Source organism: Rhea pennata, chromosome 4 (genome assembly GCF_028389875.1).
Source record: "Rhea pennata isolate bPtePen1 chromosome 4, bPtePen1.pri, whole genome shotgun sequence".
Taxonomy (NCBI): domain Eukaryota; kingdom Metazoa; phylum Chordata; class Aves; order Rheiformes; family Rheidae; genus Rhea; species Rhea pennata.
The window spans coordinates 48,056,333-48,075,775 of NC_084666.1; the positions used below are offsets into that span (position 1 = coordinate 48,056,333).

The following is a 19,443-nucleotide window of genomic DNA, read 5'->3' on the forward strand; positions in this document are numbered from 1 at the left end:
TTGAGAACACTTAAAAATTAATATCAAATAAATCCTATTCTAAATTAGCTTATAAATTTCATATTTATAGCATACATCCTTATAATAACTACTTCAGATCAAAAACAAAGTGATCACACCTTTGGGGAAGACAAAACAAAAACTTCCTTACCCCAGTTCTTCCTCCTCTTTGGACCTTTTGAATGAACTCTAATTTGAAAACTGTATGTTTTATTCATCATTCAGTACAGTTGGAAAGCTTAGAACCCTTAAAGTGACTTCTTCCTTTGTCTTGTTGTCTACTCTAATGTCATCAGTTGGCTTATTAGGACTTTTCTTTCTCTGCTTTTTATTTTTTTCCATCTTAATGAGTGTTTTTAATTGGTAGACTAATATCTAGTTCATCTCTCTGCAGAGAGCTGCTGCAAAGAAAATATTTTCTGGAATTCCAGGCTGTGAAAGCTTTCAGCATGGTCTTCCTTAGTGATCTGTAGCCAGAGGGAAACCATGTCGAGTAGTGCAAATCTCATGTTGCACAGCTACATCTAGCCTAGCTTAGTTTGGATTTACTCTTTCTCTCTTGGCATTTCTCCCCAGGGGGGAGAATCCAATATGTAGTCATGATTCCCTGTTAATTCTAAAATATGAAATAACAGAAATTTGAACTGACATTTTACTAATGTTAATCAAAAGTCAGAGGCTATTTGAATATCCTTCATAGGAGCTTTATTCTGTAGCTCAAGCTTAGTTAACTGTTTACAGTGCAGTGTAACACACTAGAATCACCTCATCCTTAAAAGCAGTTGTCAGAAAAATATGGGCCTGCCTGGTAGAATGTATTAGCCCAATACATTGTCTCCATTTTATTATGAAGCTGCTGGGGAAGCTGTGATATACAGCACTGTCATTACAGATCTATTGTTAGAAGGATTCTACAGTCTTCTGTGCGCTGCCATTAATTTATAGCAGTAAACAATATGTAGCCCTCCAACTGCAGCAAAGCAGAATCTTTTAATGAGGTGGATGTTATTACCACAATAAATCAGTGCATTCGTGTAATGTATAATTCAATGTGTGTATTCCCACTGTAACTTCTCTGAGTAAGCTGATAGTGTATCATTGTCAGTGCACAGCTCCATGGTTCTTTTTTTTTCATAAGCTTTCTTTCATTTGGGGACTTTTTTATTTGCTTGCAAATAAATGTGACATGTCTTGATAGTTGTCCTGTTGCAGGCTTCAGAAACCAACTGTAACAATAACAACCAAAATCAATAATGTGTATTCTGGCTATATGGATTTCTTCATGATACGTTTTTTTGAAAAGAGAATGAAATCAATTCTAATTGGTTTTAGCTTTATATTCAAGGAATGTAATTCTATAACTATTGATTTGGGCCATACTCATTTGGAGAGTAATAAAAATAGGAGCAGATAAAGCAAATACATAAAATGTTACAGAACTATACGGCACACCACTGTTTCTATTTTTAATTCATATAATTTGTCTGCCGATGACCTTCTTTCTTCTTTTTTCCCTCAAGCATAGCTGAGTCTTTAGGGAAAATCAGTACAGATGGAGATTCCAAAATGGTTCTTGCAACAAAGAGACTTCTTGGAGTCAGTTTCATTCTTCCCTGGAATAAATTTGCTAAATCAGATAAAAATCCTTTTATACAGCAGCCATTCTTTTTAAGGGGTTATATTTCAAATTAGTGAACTGCAAAAATAGTAATTAACCTAAGATGTTTTCTTTATCCTGCTGCAATGTGAAAGTCACTTTAAGTAAAAAATGTAAGATTAGATCTTAGGTCATTCATAGATTGAATCTGTCCTAGAAGAGAAAATACTTTGAAGCTTGTATGCCGAATTTCATTGGAGCTTCAAAGAAGGAGATACTTGAATAATAATAATCTCAGTAATCTTAGTTTTTCACTTGAACTATACTTGAATTAGTAATTAGACTATTGATTGTTACTTCTGTTCAGATACTTTTCTTTTAATCTTTCTTCTGGCCTTGTAATATATTCTTGAATGTATTTATTCTTGCAGGACAAGATTACGAATATATATATATGTTTTTTTCAGTTATATTTGAATGCTTCCATTGCCCTTTCAGAAGGGCATCATGTACATTAATAGTGTACGAAGTGTGTGCTCCATATGTATACAAAATTGTATTGCATACATGTTTTGCACATATATACCAAGATATTTTAGACCTCTTACAGCATTACACGTGTGGAACTGCTAAAGTTCCCATTTGGATTTCTCAGTGATTTATGTGGAGTATACTCATTTTTCCAAATCCTTTATGTAAAAGCAAGTCTGCTGAAGAAATACGTGCTTATATATATCAAAACATTATATTTCTTACTTTTAAATAAATTCCAGGATATTTATGTTACAGCTTAACAAAAGACTTAGCAAAGAAAAAAACGCTGGTGAAAATATGATAAACTTTTTTAGTCATACATATGCTACTTGTTTCCTTTTTTATCCTTGCTTTTTATACAGATATTCTGTCATTTTATTTGTCTACTTTGTTAACTTATCTTACTAATTCTTTCTCTTTTTTCCTCCATTAAATACAAGCATGTTTTATCCGTTAAGTATAACTGTCTTGGGATAGTAAATAGAAAATATACAAACAAGAACAGTGATATTAAAATTCCAAGTACACTGTTGATATTCTTTCACCTAACCAGTCATTTTGTTTCTGCCAAGATACCAAAGTTGTTCTTGGTTATTGCTTACAACTTGTTTGATAGCTGTTTCAGACACGTGTGTACACATACCCATGCATTCCTCCCACCAGTTAACACCTCTTCGTCCAAGACTCACTGTTGTGCAGTAGTTTTGAGGGATTATCTTGAATCAGTAGTAAGTAGAAATTAAACCTATATGGATGAAAAAGAGGCTTGTGTCCAGTCACCTGTGTGTGCATATAAGATCCTGATTTGAAATCCCCAGGCCTGTTCATTTGCTTATGAAATCCAATGTCTGTTTTTGCAGAGTGCCAAAAGTCTTTTCCTTGCTGGTTACTGAAAAGAGCAAGGGGAGTATGACTAGGTAATAGATGTTGTTATCTTTATTTATTTATGTATTTATTTTTGCAAACCATGCAGCCTGTTGGAGCTTTGAATCCAAAGAGAGCAGCATTCTTTGCCGAGCGGTATGAATCATGGGAAGATGATCAGGTTCCAAAGTTTCACTATGGCACACATTATTCAACTGCAAGTTTTGCCCTCACGTGGTTATTAAGAATTGTAAGTATTATGTTTTTTAAATAATACTTTTCTTTTAAATGATAATGAAACCAATAAATAGTTAGGAATGAAGAAACTAAAACCCAGTGGCAGAGAAGGCTATTGAGGTTTTCTAGTAATTGTAATCAGTAACTTAGTTTAATTTTCAGGGATAAATCTATTCCAAAGTTTGAGCAGAAGGTTTTAATTTTTATGGTACAGCCTTTTCAAAGCAGTAAAGCTTTTCCTCCTTAAACTATGCTTTTTTAGTCAGGGTTCTTATGTTACTTTAAACATGCTTAACTTTCCTTCTTCACATATTTTCTGAAAGGACTTACGCTGAGCGTTTGTGATTTTTTCTGAATGTATTTAATTTTCACCTTCTAATGAGTTTAAATGAGTTGTTTTCTGATGATCCTGAAATTCTATAATGTAAATAATTTATTTCTAAAGACCTACTGCAGTTTATGCAGAGGTAACATTGGAGATGCTATATATTGATAATATATTGGTTAAACAGTGCATTTTTCTATAAAATCGAAAGGCAATTTATCTCTTAGAAAGTAATTTCTTTGGGAAGGCATTAGCAGCACATCATTAATTAAAGCTTGTTAGAACGGTACAAGCATACATAAATCCTTGAAGTAATTTATTGTGCTTAGCTAATTTCAAGCAATTATCCACTAATATGTGCTTAAGTGCTCTTTAACTAAGAGGAGGCTTTTAAATCTTTCAAATGTTTTTCTTTTCTAAATCATAAATTACATATTAAACAATAACACTCATAAAGCTATCGGTATGGGATAATACATTTTACATTAATAGATTACCTTGAACAAGATAAAATACATGTGTTATTTTTGCAACATATTTAAAAAATCCAACATAAAAGTACTGAGCTTTTCCATAATATTTTTGAAAGCAGCTTTTGCCACAAATGACTGTTGCTTTTCCTTCAGCCTGTAAATGTTTTCTTTCATTTCTATTTACTTTATCTATGCATGGAGTACAAGTAAAATACATTTCTTGACAAATACGTTATTTTGTATTTCTCGTTCTAGGATAACAGAATTAATCCTTTGCAATCAACTGTCTGACAGAAGAATAGCATCATTAATAACCAAAATTAAAAAATAATAATAAATTCATATTTTTTCTGAAATTCCTGAATAAATACACTGCTGTTTTAATTATTTTTTTAATAGGAGCCCTTTACAACACTTTTCCTGAATTTACAAGGTGGGAAGTTTGATCATGCAGATAGAACATTTTCATCTATTTCCAGAGCATGGCGCAATAGTCAGCGTGACACCTCTGATATCAAGGTAAAAACTCTTCTGAAAGATGTTAACATATTTTGTCCTTCAGGCAAATATATTGTTGCTGTGACTGTAGGACTACAGGTTGTGAAGAAGGGAAAGGAGGAGATTGGGTACTATCCTATTATTTAGGAAAAGATTCAAAGGAGATGACGCACAGTTTTACTTCTGTTAGAATATTTCAGTGTATTATCTTTTGCAATCTTTTTAGCCTTTAGAGTCAAATATAGCGATATTCACTATAAAATGCTGTAGGTATGCTTCACTGTCTTTTTGTTCCTCTGCACAAGTTTGAAGTCTTTGAAAAGTCAATAAAAACTAGCATAGGTTTTTAACCACTGAGTTTCAAGAATGTTCTGCCCAGCTCAAGTAAGAATTTCACTTGCAGTTACAACTCCATATTGCTTTATGTTATTTTAGATCTGGACCTCATTTTTCTGTGCAGTTTGAACAATGGCCTCTCCTTCCTTAATTGACTATGATAAATGGAAGGAGGAAGTTGTACTAATTTGAGTGCAGAAGGGGTAAAATCCAGTCTTATGATGAGGAAAGAGTAGATAGGGGATAAGGAGCTGAGAGGGAGATCTGGAAGCAGTTTCCAGGGAGCCTGTGTATCAGGTAGAGAAATAAACTGGTAGGAAGCCAGTGATTGAGGAAACTAAGATGAGACAGAATTTAAGATGAAATTGAAGCCCCCCAGGGCTCTGGACCTTGGAACTAGTGAGTGAACATGAGGAAGGTGGGAATAGAAAGTAAATCAATGTGGTAATTAGTCATTATATGGAAGGACACCTAGAATTAGGTGTTGGGTCAAGAAGGTAAGACAAGAGTGCAGGGAATGTCCAAGAGCGGTAGATTAGATAGGTAACCACTGAGGGAAAAAACTAGGTAGACTATTTAGAGGCTGTGATCTGAGGAGAATTTTGACGTATTGGAAGAATTAGGAAAGGAGGAAAGATTGAAGATGCACAGAAACATCTTTGTTGGAGATACTTGTACACCCACTATTTCTTTGCAGTTGTGAAAAACAATTTTTCTGATTCTTGCTGTTCTGTACTGCCTGGCAGTTGTTTGGGAAATCCATGGCTAAAGTGCCTCCAGATGCCTCCAGAAATTTTGTATGTGCAGAATTGAAACATGTTAGCTTTACTACTCCTTGAATGTATTTAGCTGATACCTGCTCTAACAGGCCTGAATAAAACAGGCTATTATGTGCTAATGGTAACATCATGCTGCATACATATTAGTAAAAAAGAGTTATTTGCTAATTAATTAACAGAACCAAATTAGATGTTGTTATTGGAATGAAATTAATAACAAAAATGTGACCTAAATGGTACGTTCTCTATTACTCTTTCCATGTCAAGAATATGTGCAATAGGAACTGTAACTTCCATGGGAGAAAATTCATGACCTACTAGAATTTTTGTTTAGTGAAAAAAATCTTTTCTAACCTATCTTGCAGTATGTATATATGTGTGCCCATACATATGTGTATTTGGGAAGGAAGGGGCAGGAGGAGAAAGGAGAAGGAATTAAGAGAATGCGGATGCATCTGATTTTGATCCTTGATAAACAAAATGAAAAGTTTCCAACGTTTACTCTTCCTTTAGAGTTCCCTTTCCACCAATGTTACAGCCAACAAATACTATGAAACAAGTCTCCATAAGTCTTAGATTTAGTCCCTGCAATCTCAGTCTCGCTTTTTGTAATCATTTAATGACAGAACTTCTTACGACCTATCTAGAAAGGATGGAGGGCGTGACATTTGCTGCCAGCTTAGTGTTACCATATTGTAGTGAAGTGAATCTTACATATTGATTAAAAGTCAAATTCTGACATTAATTCCTTACAATTCTCAATTAGAATTATTTTCTTGTAGGTATTGACTGCAAAGCTGCTTGCTGCAACACTAGAATTAAAGGGATGACCTCTATAAAATTAAGGAATTAAAAAAGAGACTATACTAACTATTGTCATCAATGGAATTCTTAATGTAAATAAATAGTATATTAGATTTGTACAAAAAAATTATCTAGTTTGTAGCCACCTCCCTCTTAATAGATTAAAAAACCAAAAGTTATATTGCAACCTTCTTGTGTGGTAGAATACTATCAATATATGATAACAAAAATTTTTTTTTAACCTCCTTTTTTTTTTTTTAATAATGGTCATATGTTCTTTTGATGGATTCCAGGAGTTGAAAGGGTGGCCTCCTTAAAACACCTGCACTCTGCAAAAACTAATACATTAATACACTTTGATTATTCAAAGGTTCTTCAAAAGTCTTTAACATGTAGCTTATTCATTCTTCTCCCACTCTTTTTTCATTTTCTTCTCACTCTTCTCTAACATCTACTTACTCTTGCAGCCTTTGGACTATCTTAATTTGGTCCAAGATTTTGTCCAAAGCTAGGTGCAATTTTCCTCTTAGCTCTGTGTGTATAAGAATGTATTCTGTGAGCACAGTTCATGCCTACCTGTGAGGACTACACAACTACTTTTTTTTCACAGAATCTTTAACAAGAAATCTATTTTCTTGGATTCATCTTAAGGAGACATTGTCATGTGTTAAAGTGTGATCAATAAGTATTTTTATGTCTATGTTTTTTGCCTGTCTCTCATAATCTAGCAGTAACTGAATGCAAATGGCATATGGGAACCAGTGTTTTCTGTTAAGAATGGTTTTCTCTTAAAAACAATTTTCATTATTACATTTACTTGCAAATTATGCAGAGCTGACTTTATGAATTATAATATCAAGCAAGTAATATGAGCAACTAAGTAAAAAGGGAACAATGAGGAAAGTCCTCATCCCAACATTATGTTCTCACTACAGGAGAGGGTTTTCTGTCTTTAACAAGATGACGTATTTCCTGAATGTTGTGTTTGCAGCAGACCAATCAGTGTGATCGAGTGATGAAACATTTAAATGCACTAAAATAATTTTTGATTTCTCTGTTTTTTGTTTCATTAAGTAGGACACACATTACTTTTATGGGTAATATTTTTTTGGCAGATACCTTAACTAAGTTCTTCAGTCTTTTTACTTCCATTTCCTGTGTTTCAAGGGAGGATGATGTATTGTTTTTGTGGCTAAATAGTTGAAGCATAGCACAAAAAATCTACTTATATTGAAATATTATTACTTTCATTGTGACCACAGAAAAGATTACAGGTTCATTTGAGGTTGAAAAATGTCTTACTGTAGGACTTCATTATTAAACTATATATTTTTAGATAGATGTTATTCTGTTGTGGGTGAGGATTGTGACAAAAGTAAATGACTGATTCCAAACTTTATTTGAAATGTTCATCCAGTTTTTAATTTGAACTTGGAAAATCTCTTGTGTGCTTGTTAGAAGATACCTGATTCCTCCAAAGATGAATACAGTCCTGTGTGTCATGGGTAGGCTGCCTCTTACCTAGCTGCAGAAAACACTTATCCCTTTAAAGACCATGTAGCAGCCTGTCTGAACTGTTGAACAGTAGATTGGCTCTGGGAGTAGCCATATGTACAGGAAAATCATTTTAGATTATAGAAGATATCTTCATAAGTGGAATGTGGAGAGTGAAAATGGTTTCATGACAGTCACAGAGTTAGGTAAGGACTTGAGACATGTTCAGTGACCTGAGGGAGAACTCTTTGGAAAATATAGGTCAGGATGGATACAGAAATTACTTTGCTGTAGTATCTGACTGTTCATGCACTTCAGTCCATTGCAAATGCAGGGTAAAAAGCATTTATTTCTCAACAAGTGAAAGGACTTTAAGTTTTCCTTTGCATTTCTGATAGGCTGACAGCATAAATATAGTTGGCTATTATGGCTGATTAAATAATGTTAGTGTTTTGGCCACAAGCTTCTGGCTTCCTGTTGATACTTCTACAATTGTTTGCTACATTGAATTGTAGAAGTACAAAGCCACTTTTAAGACCTTGAGAGTAGCGGGCCGAAGTAAATGGCGTTATATCTTAATGCATTCAGGAAGGGCAAAGGAAAAAAACAGAAAATTACTCCTATCTCAGCTGAAAAGTTCCTGAATATTTAGAACTACTGAGCCGATAGCTTACAGGAAATACTTTCTCGTCCCTTCCCGTGTGAGGAGAATGAATATAAATTGTTGATAATTTCTGTCCTAACAATTGTTAATCTTAGTTGGAAGCATCATACATTACAAGAAGGACTAACATAAGCCAACTTTGGGAGCAGCTCGTGTTAGCTGGTATCACACTTCAACAGATAAAGCCAAAGCATATGTGTGGTCACAACCAATCTTTGTCAGTATCTTGTGAAAGCCTTGGATCCATGATCAAAGCAGGAAACGTGCTGCACTGCGGTATAACCTTTGGTTGAACCTTTCAAATTTTGATTTCAAGAGGTGATAGGTGGCATAAAATTTAATTTCCTAGTTCCCTCCTCTCCGTTTATTTAAACAATGCAAATTAAAACTCCTTTGAAAGTTTGCTAGCATCCCACTACTACTCCGGGATTTTATTCTACTAATCAGCTCAATACCTTTAAAATATTAACCGTGTGTTTTTAAGCTAAATCTTCTGTACTGAAGAATATTCAACGTATCTCAATTCTGTGAAAGTATCATTTAGTTTAGGACAGGCATGATCTTTTAATTCATTTAATAACTTTTTAAATTATACTGTTAGTGTAAGCCTGGTTAGTTTTGTTAGTGCTGTACAGAGTAGCAAACAGGAATAGCCTGGCGTGTTTAAGGGAAAATACTTTAATTTGGGGATCATACTAAGTTATTGAGTGCAGAAGTTAAGCCTGTTTGTCTGATGTTTTGTGTTGCCCTTTTTTTTTTTTTTTTTTTTTTTTTTTGGATGAATGATTGGATAGGCGCATATCTGTTCAGTGGCAATTGTTTCTGGGTTGGTAGCTAACCCACTGCAGTAAATTGGTTTACCATTATAATTACAACAGCATAATCGTTACCCTTGTTGCTGTTCACATTCATTTGCTCTTCCCTGAGTGCAGTACTTTGCTGGTTTTTTTAATACCATATATGCAGTTTTTCAAGATCATTTGGAATTGTGTCCTGTCCTCCAAAGACCTATGTTCCTTCTTAGTGTCATCTAGATTTTTTTTTACTGCACCTAATACCATGTCATGGTATGCACTAGTATTAGAAGCAGGGCAGACCCCATTACCATGTTCTCCCAGTTTGACAGTGAGCTATTGATAACTGCCCCTGAAATACGGATTTCCAACCAGGGTACTCCCACATTATTGTAACCTAATCTAAGCTCCATTTCTCTGCTTTGCTTATAGGAATGTAACGGGAGATTGTCCCAGAGATCTTTCTCAAAAGTCAGCTACATCATTTCTTTTGCTTTCACCATCCACTAGGGCAGTTACCTTTTGAAAAGAAAAGTAGTTTGGCTTAATATGATTGATTCTTGGCCAATTTTAAACAAGTTAAAGTGACTAGGATAGTGTTTCTCTTGTCTTTACCGCTTTGCTTATATTTCCTTACTTATGTATTTGTGGCTTAGTGCATGTATGTGTGTGTCTAGTTTTGTTCAAAAAGAGGTGCCAGAACACCATGAACTTTAAAAAACGTCAGCTTAAATCATTGTCCAAGAAAATGGTCAGTATGCTGTTTCATATTGCTCTATCAAAAATGGGTACAGATTTATGAAAACCAATCTTGTGATATGACACACTTTAGCAATAGCTATTATAAGACTAGTATGAGGGTACTGACTTTCTGATTCATATCTGATATAGGTATCATCTTTTGTCCTCAGACTCTCCAATAGCATAATTTTTAAGTGCAAAAATATTTTTTTGGCAAGTTAGCTGTATTAGAAAGCTCATTGGTATCACATTGTTCTGGTCAGTTTTGCTTTGAAGCTAGTGTCATATTTAAAATTTCTTTGAATTGTAACAGTATTACACATCTGCAATAATGTATGGGTTGTCTCAGGCTTCTGAGAGGGTGCTCTGAGCATATCGATGTTATAAAGTTGGTATCTACTGCAAATAAATATTAATGGGAGTGGAGGGCTGTAGTCCCTTGTCTGTGTAGCTTCTGTGGAGACTAATGAAATGCGAAGTCATGTTGCACTTACTGGGTTCCTCAAGGCACGTATAACAGCTCTACCTGACTGCTTATTTTTAGCAAACTTGAAGGAACTTTATTATCTCTGTAACCCTCTGTAAAATTTGGTTGGAATTGACCAAAAACTTGTTTTTGGGGGAAGTGGAAGTTGCTGCCAATAGACCAGTGAGCATGCGCAGACAGCAGGATTGTATGTGACTTACTCAAAGCCATGTTATGCAGTATGTTTAAATCTTGGCAGCAGAGGCAGGAAACCAGAGTTCCAAGTGGCTCGAACATTCAGAACCTGAAAGACAAACATGAAGATTTTCTTCTAAAAAAACAGTTGAAGCTTTGGAAAATGGCGGCTCATCTTTATTGAAACAGGCTGCCTAACACAAGCATGCCTAAGACACTCTGTAACTTGATAAGCTTTTCTACATATGCTTTATATTGTTTTATACTTCTCTGTCTAATAGATGGAGTTTCAAAAATTGCCAGGAGTAAAACTGCTGCCAAACTTGCAATATTACCTTTGTATAAGGAAAATTTCATGTCAAGTCCATAGCAAGGTAAAAGAAGTCCAAGAGCAATTATTAGCAAAATTCAGAAATAGATACTTAGTAATTCAATTTTTAACCAGAAACTGTATGTCTGACATAGCAAAACTTTTAACATTTAGAATGCAGATTTTGATTTTCATGAAAGATACGCTTTTCTGAAAAATTGTGCCAAGATCCATAACAGGAAAATACTTCCTTGAGCAAAAAATTCCACATTCAGTCAGAGCCATGTATAGTAGTCTGTGGAAGTGGCAGTAGATAAAAATATAGACATCTGAGCTCATGGATCAGAAAGTTCCATCTAATATCTGTGATCTACCTGTTTTATCCCTAACTATGTTCATACTGAAAGTAAAATAAAAACTTTGAATATCTTCTCCAGGCTTTTCCTGGAGCTGCTGAAATAACGAACTTGAAGTAAGATATGGACAAATTTACTGAAGGCCAAAGGAGAATGACCAGAAATCTATAAAATGAACAGTGATACAAGATCAAAAGTTTTAGGTCGTGTTCTTCAATAAAAAGTAGAGTGAGGGGAGAAATGAAAAGCACTGACAGTTCTAATGCTTTTTGTCTGCTGGGGGTTTCAACTGGCAGGCATGATGCACTTCTCTTCTGGTGTATGCTTCTTGTTGCAGAGTGTCATGGTGCCAGGCTTGGTGCTGGCATGTGTCGTGTCCATCCTTAGTGCAGGAGGGGAATAGCAGTCAGACAGTGCTAGTGGAGGTGGACCCCAGTGACCCCAAGGTAGAAGACACCTCTGCACATCCGTTTATGTAAAAAGAGGCAACTACTCCTTGAATTCAGTCTGAATGTAACAAGAAGTGGGCTCAAATGGCAGCAAACATAAACAAGGTATCAGGAAGATGTTTCTGAATGTAAGGACAGTTGAACACTACCAAGTTGTAGAGTCCCCATCAGTGAAGATTTTAAAAGAACAAGGCTGAGACACATCTTTCAGGAGTACTTCATTATAATAGCCTCAGGAGAGAAAGATGGACAAGATGACCTCTGAAGATCTCAATTAACCCTTTCTATGATGCAATAGAGTTCATTTATTTTTCTTCCATTTTTTGTATTTCTTGTGCAAATTCATTTAAATTCTTTCACATTCCCAATTGAGTTGATTCTCATTAGGAATTGCCTTGGTGTGGGAATTCCCTTCTTTCTTTCTTTCTTTTCTTTTTTTTTTTTTAAAAGCTTTTTAGCTTTTTTGGTACCATAAGATAAAGATGTTCCTAACCTCTGTATTTCTAAGATTCTGTTCACTGACCATCTTGGTCAGCCAATCGCAAGGCAGAACAACAGTCGTCTCTCAGGAAAAGACGGTGAGACAATTACTCAGACTCACCGAAGAGGACTGTTGGTTAACAAAGTTGCCTATATAATTCCATATGTGAAGCCAGTTTCACTCTGATGCTGCATTAATTAATTTGGAAATAATTTTAACTCATATCCTATATGTCTTCTTAAATAGGGAAAGTAAACATTACCTGAATTATGTAGGCAGTTATAGATTTAGGTGTTAAAGTCAAAATTTTAGGTTTTATTTTTCTGGTGTCAGTCACTTCTACTCATGCATGATATCAGTCTCACTACTCTACTACTAAGAGAGGTTTTTCCTGTTTTATTTTTTTATGCTAATTTTGCTGTTTGCTAGAGTTACCTTTTTACTGGTTTTAGACCACCTTTCCTGTAGTTTGCAGAAATTAACCTCTGAAATTATTTATGTAAATTGCCCTTTCGTTTTACTTCCCTTTGAGAGGAAGGTTCCTAGACTACTTACTATACAAGTAACCTGACACCTTTCATCTAGAAGAATATTATGCAAAAATCAACATCACTGGTTTATTTTAACAATTTTGAGGAATGGAATGATGTTACATATACAATCTGTATTTTTCTTCTTTCTCTGTCAAATTAAGCTGAACTACTTATTGCATAGTGTGTAGCTGAAATACGGGAAACAAATAGCGTTGAAAATTTTTCTGTGTAGCCTCAGTAAAAACTAAAATATTTTTATGCATTAGCTATAATCCATGTATTGATTAACAGGTTTTAAAGGATTTTAATGGTTTTTAATGCAATAATTATTGATTTACTAAAATCTCTTATTGGTCAATAATGAATCAATTACTCACGGTGATTGCAGTAAACTTAGTCTACTAATGAAACATCTGGGTTTATATAATTTTCTCTTCCTAACTGTAAATTACTGAAGATTTTATTTTTTTTTTTCTTAAACTAGGAGGTATTTGACAAATTATCCAACAATCTTAGCAAGAAATTTAACAGGATCGGATAGTGACAATTTAATTTCTTTGTTAATTCAATTTAGAATTTGAATGGAAACCTACTGAAGTATTTCATTTCAGGCAATTTCATGAGTGTATTCTTTGAGAAATAAAACACAGAAGATGGGGGGAAACTTATGGATACTTTGAAATTGTACTTTCCTACGATCAGGAAAGTGATTACATTGAATCGAAGTGAAAAAACAAAAAGTTTGAACCAGTTTATTGTATTAGTATATATTTTGTGAATGCCATTTAAGTCCTGTAACAGAGGGAATGAAGTGCAGCAATATGAATAAAGGCTTAGTGTTCTAGCATGCGTTTTTATTCTTCTGTTTGACAGGTTATATATAGGCTTAATATTGCTTAATGTGATTGTCAAATAACTTAGTTTGAAAATCTGATATGTTATAAATGTTTTAATATGGTTAGGGAGTCTATCTCACTGATTCTAGACACCTTTGTAGATCATATAACTCTGCTTCAAAATGTATGTCTATTATCCTCAAACCGTAAGAAAAGAACAAAATATTTCATTACATTTAAGAGACACTCTCTTGTGTTGATTTGTTATGCTTGGTGGCAAACATGAAAATAAATTAGCAGTGTTTAACTGACATTCAGTTGATTTAACTTCAAAAAAAATACATTTTTTTAAATCTTTCTACTGAAGTTTCCTTTTTTTCCTTTGGAATCATTGTTTTCACGTGGTAGAGGACATTTTTCATTAAAGAGAAAATATATTCTAATTATATACAGGATTTTCTAATAATTTGAATAAAAAATAATGGCATGGTAAGTTTTATCTTTTATATTTGAAGAGAGACAAGTATAAATGCTGTGTATTTGATCGTGTTGATATTCGCCATGAGCTCCTTGAGCAGTTCTGATGAAATCAAAGGCATGGCAGAAGGAATGAAGTATTACTCATCACAAGGATGTCGAGCATCATCCTAGATAAGTGATAAATTCCAACAGAGAAATTTCTGAAACTAATGTTCAACATGATTATATTAAAGCAATAGCTTCAACAAATCATACAGATGTTTTCATTTTTCCATGAAATCTTAAAAACAAAATAAATGTGGTCCTATTCTACAGTTTCTATACATGTGCTGAATACATAAAACTTCAGAAGGGATACAATAGTATTATAAAAAGCATGAAGACAACCAAAATGGTTAGTCAGAAGGGAAAGAATCTAAATTTACTGAGTTTCTTTGGCTTGCAAAAGAGAAAAGGGAAGCAGATTTAAAATTACCAAAGAAAAAAAAGGGGGGGGGGAACCTGTTGTACACAAGTAAAATTACTCTATGGAACAACACATTCTTAATGATTTTAAAAACCAGAAGGACAAATGAATTCAAAATCAGTTAACTACAAAAAGCTGTTAGTATCTATCCATGCAAAGATCATGTTTGCACTGAGTTAGTCTGCCACTGCTTGTCACTGTTTAGGCAAGATACCACTTGATCCTTCAGTCTGGCCCCTCAAGGCTGATCTTGCATTTTCATGTGATAGTCTTGTGAAACCATAAGCAAGCCCTTCTTCCGTGCTAAAAACAAACAAAAATGCATTAATTAATCTTTTTAGCATTCTCAGGTGTCCTGAGTTCTCTCCAAAAAGTTCCACCAGTGGAGCTACCTGAGTAAGAAATTGCTGCCTTTGTCTATGCTTGTGATGTGATTATTTTAAGAAACAAGTTAGTTTCAGTATTTAGAGGATTTTTAAAAAATAAATGAGGACCCCACAAATAGTGTTGAGAAGAACTCTTAAGTATGGCATTCTGCAAACATGTGAAGAATATTTGTAAACTTCATAAAACTGTAAATATTTTATAATCAGGGTTGTTAATTGGTTTTAGGATAAACTATTGGCCTTTAACTTATGTAATCGTTTTCACCCATATAAAGGCACTGAAAATTGGCATTAAATGCTACTTGTTTAGGATGGTACAGTATTTCTGCTTGTACTCCCTTTTCTCTGATGCAAATGCTAGCATGTGGTCAAGGTAACAGCATCAAATGGTCCTTGTAAAAGTGTATCAGCATAATGAGAGTCGAGAGCTTTCTGAAAGTTTCTGCAGTAATGAAATACTGTTTTATGAAAGGTTTCTAATAGGGAAACTAACAGAAGTTGCTGGTGATTTTTAAGTTACTAGTCAGCATATTGTTTCAGCATAATCTAATGAAAACAATGTGTGTTCTAGAAAGCCAAATGTTTTCTGATCTTGAAAGAAACTAATGAATAGCATTACATAAATATAAATATATAAAAATACAAAAACATCAGTAACATATGTAATGAGCTTATGTTTTAAGTATTCAGAACCATGGAATGGCCTCGTATTTGTGGTGTAAGCTGCTATGTCTCTGTTTTTTCTTTGTTAGTTTCTATCTGTGGTGATAAAAGCTACTGAGAGTTCAGTATTAGAATACTTTCTTATAAACATTTATCCTTACTACAATCTTGTTCTTTCACTTACCAAATTAAATAGTTTCAGATCTCTTTTTTTATCAAGTACTTGTCAAGCATCTGGTACAGAAGCGTGTTTTTACCCTGCCTAGTTAATTAAGGTGACTGTAAACAAAAAGATGTACAATTCAAAGCCAAGCAGTGTTTCACACAAGGATGGAGGTGATAATAGCTTAATTCCTGCTTGATCTTTCCTGTCTTTGCCCTGGCTACTTCAGATTGACCTTGTCCTCAATCTGATGACCTCCCCATTGCACTCAGCCATTTGGAAAGCTGCTCATGCCATAGCTGGCCCGGAGGGGATATCTGGGAGACCACTGATCCGTTGACCCATGTCAAGACTGGGTTGCAAGGTTGATCTACGGAGTTTCTGACGAAGCTATGTACTATGCCTGCTATAGACAAAGCCAGTGGGACAGTCTGGTTTTTTTTCTACTTCTTAAGTGGCATGCAGGTTACACTTGCTATGTGGAAGTCCAGTTTTACACCAGTCATTTGCTATGAAATACACTTCCTCAAACAATTGCACGTATTGATCCTTTCTATACAAAGAGTAAATTCTCAAATTTAGTGGCTCAATTTTTCTAAATCTATCAAATTGCCAGGTTTATTGAGTGTATTTAAGTCTCAACATCAAGTTCCACCAAAACAAACAAACAAACAAACAAACAAAACCAATAAAACTTTAAAATGTATTAAAGGTGGAAATAGATGTTATGTTAGGCTTTTCCAGTTAAGTATTTTGCCAGGATTTTGAAGAACTGAATTTATAGAAGTCTGTAAATAGGAGTCTAATCACATTAGCTTGGGTATGTTTATGTATATCTTCCTGCGTATTTTACAGAATGAGCAACTTAAGAAGTTTGCATATCTCATTGCTTAACAGGAAAATATATCACTTATCCAGGAGCAAACTCATATTGTTTTGACCTTAATTTTGCTTCATTGCATGTAGTGCATTCTGCACTAGAATATACCATTTTCTGCTTTGTTTAGCTATCAGTATTAAAGTTTTATCATAAAACTTAGAAATAACACTTTGTTTACTACATATACTTGCATTTTTTCCTTAAAACTTTTCAGTGTCCAAGCTCTGCCTGCAGAAGTGCCACAACAGGCCAAACATAGATATGCTAAGTACTGTTTTCTAATCCTGCCCAGAACAGGCCTAGATAGCAGAGTTGTTTAAAGCAGTGATGGTACTGACGTGGAATTCAGTGCACACAGACCTTGCAACCATGTCAACCATGTAAAGTTCCTTTTTTGTTCCTTTTTTTTTTTTTTTTTTTTTTGGGGGGGGGGGGGGGGGTGGTGTGAAATTATGCATGATTCTTCCCTGTAACTGGACACAAAGTTGAGTTAACAACCTTTTAATCAAAGAAAGATCTTGACTCAATTTGATTTTATGGGGTTCTTTTTGAACACATAGTGTAACTACAGATATTTTAAACTCAGCAGAAAATATATTTCTGGATATTGACCTGAATGTAGATAATACCCTAAACAAACGAGGTTGCAGAATCTTATACTAGAGAGAATAGGATTATAACTGTGTTTTGCAACTTTATAATTAATAGACATGGTGTTACTTTCACCCAAACTACCATTTGTGCATTAGCACTTAGAAATGTGGATTGTATTAAAATGTAAAAGGACCATTTTTCCTCAGCATCTTAATATCTTTTGTCTGTTGCTTTCCACTGAAGATTATTTGTGTCATGTGATGTTCATTACTTTAGTTTTTAAGTTTCTCTGTGCATGATATGAAACCAAAAGCATTCTCTGGCTATTGTAATCCAGTGTGTTGTATCTTATTTCCTTTTCATATTACAAGGATGCTTAGTATTTATCAAATCTAAAGATTAAAATTGTAGAAAGTATTAAAGAGGGGATTTCCCCTTCCTGTGAGAGGGGAATATGAAAAGAGGGTTTTGTATATTCTTTTGTTGCCTAATATCACTTCAGTAATTATATTTTAATTCAACAAAGTGTATGCAATGACAGAATTTATAACATGATGTTGTTTTTCATTTCTGTTCAGGAATTGATTCCTGAATTCTATTACCTCCCAGAGATATTTGTCAACAGCAACAATTACAATCTAGGAGTGATGGATGATGGAACAGTCGTGTCTGATGTTGAACTTCCACCATGGGCCAAAACCCCAGAAGAATTTGTTCGCATAAACAGACTGGTAAGATGGTTATCTTCTGCTGTCTGTCAAGTAATATTTGTCTTGCAATCTTTCTCTGAAATCATTTGGCTCTTTGTTTGTAAAATACAGATATTTATAATTTACATGGGGCTAAGACTGAAGTAGTCAGAAGGGATGCTACATGTACAAGTTTTTAGTAAAATTTAGTTAAATTTTAGTATCCACTTAACTCCAAAAGCTAATGAATGCTTCAGAAAGAGAAGGTTGTATTTTAAATTCTTTGACACCTCTGCCATTAATTTGATAGTTTTCAGAGCTGTTCTTACAAGGAGACAAAACTGAATTTGCCTTCACCTGCTTCCTTCCCCAAAACAGTGTTAGCGTTTCTCTTCCGTGTTTTGGAAAATCCTGGTGTTAGCATTTTGTGTTTCACTGCACCTTTTAGCAGTTAAATTATTTACAGAGTAGATGTTGCAGTATCATCACTGGTGTCTGAGCGCATCCTCAAAGCTTATTACATTAGGCTCTTAACAAAATGAAAAGGATTCTGCATCAGTGACGCTCTAAAAATAACTAAATCAGAAAATCTCTTTTTTGTAAATCTTGAAAATTAAGACTACAGTTTTCGTGTTGTACTCAGTTACTTCTTTAAAACTAACTGGGAAATACAGAATTAAGGCAGGAAAATTCACTAAAATTTTTCACAGAAACCAGGCTTAGACTTGATAATCCCTTGATATCCTTGGAGTAGAGAACAGGCATTTAAAAAATTCTATTGTTGGCAGAACATCAAACGTACTGTTTGTAAAAATTGTGAAACAGTCGTATCAAAACAAAACTATCATCTGTAAGTTATCAGAATCCTTTATACTGTGCGATTACTGATGATACCATGCTCTTTGGAAAAATTATTTGGCCTATATTTCTGCAGACTATTGAGCTAGATAATCTCAATATTTATAGCAGTTGTAGGGTATACTGTGATAATTACAAATTATGTTAGGTAAATATAACGCTTTACCTCACATGGAAGTATGTGCAAATTTTATTTAAATGAAGCCTGAAATACACTAACATTTGCAGAACCATTTGACAAACCATGTTCAAATGCAACTTTAGATCTTATTGTTGTGCTGATAGTTGATATATTTGAGGGGAGGAGGTAGCCTGACACCCTTTTGTGTTCAACCTGCTTGGTGTTTCAGGGCAATCGGAGGAATGAAAAGCTGTGTTCTTAAGCAGACTTGACAGAGACAGCTTTTGGCCTTGATCTCTCACAACAGTGGTACTTTAGCTTTTGCAAAAAAACACAGTTCTCATTCGATTAATTGTAGATATGGTTTTCTCCACTGT

The 19,443-nt window shown here is 34.3% G+C and overlaps 1 protein-coding gene across 2 annotated transcripts in view; it reads left to right on the top strand.

Annotated features, from left to right (window-relative positions):
* LRBA (LPS responsive beige-like anchor protein) overlaps positions 1-19,443 on the top strand; it is a 402,463-nt gene that overhangs the window by 290,322 nt on the left and 92,698 nt on the right. For both annotated transcript variants that reach the window (XM_062573872.1, XM_062573871.1), the window contains 3 exons: positions 3,105-3,245; positions 4,430-4,549; positions 17,977-18,129. In XM_062573872.1, the coding sequence (XP_062429856.1) occupies positions 3,105-3,245; positions 4,430-4,549; positions 17,977-18,129 (414 nt within the window). The remainder of the gene's footprint in view (positions 1-3,104; positions 3,246-4,429; positions 4,550-17,976; positions 18,130-19,443) is intronic.